A 2,832-nucleotide genomic window follows, 5' to 3' on the forward strand; every position below is an offset into this window, starting at 1 on the left:
GAGACTATTCCTATGATTATGTGACATCGGATCAGTGTGAGAGGTGATGTGAAATCATACGATATATCTATGTCACATGAGCTCACTTTTATGTGAAAGTTTATCTGCCTATTGTATATGATGAGATGTGCATATTCGGTAAAGGGATGGTATGCCCGAAGGAAGAGTGAAATAAAATACGAACAACTATGTTATAATTTGATTGTTATCTGTTGACACTGCTTAAAACTTACTAAGCATTGTAATGCTTACTCCGTTTACTCTGTTTCCTCTGTTTTATAGATCTCATTGCGAAGCTACAGGCTCGGGGATCGTCAGCAACTAGTCACACTATCACTATCCACTGTTTGGTACTGCTATGTTTTGGATTATCTTATGGCATGTATAAAATAGACTAGTGGCGGAAGAATATTTTGGTTAATGTATATAGCCATGCGAAAATGGCTTATATATGTTTGAGCATAATGTTATAATCATTTGGTATGGAATGGTTAATCACTATCATAATTTGTGCTATTTATGCTAAAAGGGCTAGTTGAATCATGGAAACTATGAAATAGGTAAAGTCTACCTTAAAGGCAGATGCTGGCAGCAGCAGTGATGTAGATTTGGGAAAATCACTAAAAATAGTAGGATTGAAATTAAATAATGAATAAATTATGTAAACGAACCTTGATGAATCTATTTTCATAGGAAAGTAACAAAACGATCATATGGACAGTATGTTAAGAGATATTCAGGTTCTCGTGAGACAGGGCCAGAACGGTTTCTGGATTCCCTGTTCCGACTTTGGAAATTCATTATAAATTAACCAGAGATAATTAGGAGTCATTCCATATATGTATAGATTCCTCTCTGAGTATAGTTTCTATAGAAACAAACGGCATCAGTATTGAAGCTCTGTGCAGGGAGATATCCAAGTCGTAATGCGCAAAGGTCAGTGTAGTCGATCCCTGTAACATGGGAGACTTTGACTAATAAACTGTACTAATTGGCCCAACCAAAAATTCTAGAAAAAAATATGTAGATGGGCATATGAGTCTAGTTTCAGGGAAAATTTTCGGAACTGGATTTCGAGTTTCAGAACTCAAGATATGATTTTTAAAGCGACTAGTACGTAGACTGGCAGCTTGTCTGGGAAATTTTTTTTAAGTGGTTTGAAGTCTGTTAACACCTCGTGTTCGACCCCGGCGACGGCCTCGGGTTCGGGGTGTTACACATGGTGGCACCCGAGTATGAGCGCTGTGTTCGATTTGAGGATGGTCTCCGTAATAGTTTGCGGGTCTTGATAGCTCCACAAAAGGAGCGGGATTTCTCTGTCTTGGTCGAGAAGGCTAAGATAGCCGAAGAGGTTAAACGTGTTTAGCGCCAGAATCGTGACCGAGGGAAGGCTAAGAGGGATGCAGAGCCTAGCCTCCGAATGCTGGGGTAAGGCCTAGGAAAAAGGCCAGGTTTGACGGGACCGCGAGAGTTGGGCCTATTGTTGCACCTGTTAGGGTAACAATTTGTCAGCTTCGTAATAGGCACCATCCGGACGAGTGTTGGAGGTCTACTAGAGCCTGCCTTAGATGTGGGTCTTCTGAGCATCGTGTTAAAGACTGTCCATTGAGGACTAATCAGATGTAAACTCTGGCTACTAAGACTGCACAACCACCGATGATTGTTCAGTAGCCATCTAGAGGTCGAGGATAGGCTAGAGGTGGTAACGGTATGGGTCGAGGCCATAGAGCACCAGGCAGAGGTGCTGGGCCGACTCAGACGAGGCAGCCTACACTTGTCTATGCTACACGTTATTGTGAGGATGGAGATGCTCTGGACATCATCACGGGTACATTTTTAATTCTTGATGTACCTTATGTTGCACTGATAGACATAGGCTCTACACATTCCTATGTTGCTTGTTCTGTGTCTGAGACTTTGGGAATTCCGCATAAGAGCACTTCTAGTGAGATTTTGGTGGTGAGTCTATTGGGGCAGTCTATTTGGGTTAATAAATTGTTTAGAGACGTTCCGTTGGAAGTCCAAGGGATGATATTTTTGGCTAATCTGATGGAACTTCCGTTTGGGGAGTTCGACCTAATTTTTGGCATGGACTGGTTGATGAAGCATCGTGTAAGTCTGGATTATGCTGAAAAAAAGTTGTTTTGAGGACCGAGGAGGATAGCGAGATAGTTGTGATTAGGGAACGACGAAATTATTTGTCTAATGTGATATCTGCGTTAGTGGCAGAGAAGCTGGTGATGAAAGGATGTGAGGCGTTTTTGGCCTACATCAATGTTTCTGATTCTGTGAACCTTTTGGTTAAAGACATCCGTACTGTGAGGGACTCTTCAGATGTTTTTCCAGAGGAGTTACAAAGATTGCCTTTGAGTCGCGAGGTAGAATTTGGTATTGAGTTGATTTCTGGTACAAATCTGGTGTCTATCGCCCCATATCGAATGGCGCTAAAGGGCACCAGTTCTGCTTGTAATGATGAAGGACGGTATGATGAGGATGTGTATCGACTACCATCAGTTAAATAGGTTGACGATCAAGAATAAATACCCGCTTTCAAGAATTGACGACTTGTTCAACCAGTTCAAAGGGGCGTTAGTGTTCTCAAAGATCGATCTGCGATTAGGTTATCATCAGTTAAGGGTCAAGGAGGTCGATGTGCATAACACGCCATTTAGGACTCGTTATGGGCATTACGAGTTCCTAGTTATGCCCTTTGGGTTGACAAATGCACTAGCGGCGTTCATGGACTTGATAAACCGTGTGTTTCGGCCATACTTAGACCAGTTCGTGGTGGTGTTCATCGATGACATCTTGATATACTCTAAGTCTGAGGAC

The 2,832-nt window shown here is 42.2% G+C and overlaps 1 protein-coding gene across 1 annotated transcript; it reads left to right on the forward strand.

Annotated features, from left to right (window-relative positions):
- The first annotated feature begins 1,710 nt into the window (after positions 1-1,710).
- On the forward strand, positions 1,711-2,522 carry LOC107895540 (uncharacterized). The gene is made up of 3 exons (XM_016820804.2): positions 1,711-1,828; positions 1,871-2,112; positions 2,157-2,522. Exons 1-3 carry the CDS (start codon positions 1,711-1,713, stop codon positions 2,520-2,522), a joined length of 726 nt encoding a protein of 241 aa, XP_016676293.2.
- The last annotated feature ends 310 nt before the right edge of the window (positions 2,523-2,832 follow it).

This window comes from Gossypium hirsutum, chromosome A10 (genome assembly GCF_007990345.1).
Source record: "Gossypium hirsutum isolate 1008001.06 chromosome A10, Gossypium_hirsutum_v2.1, whole genome shotgun sequence".
NCBI lineage: Eukaryota > Viridiplantae > Streptophyta > Magnoliopsida > Malvales > Malvaceae > Gossypium > Gossypium hirsutum.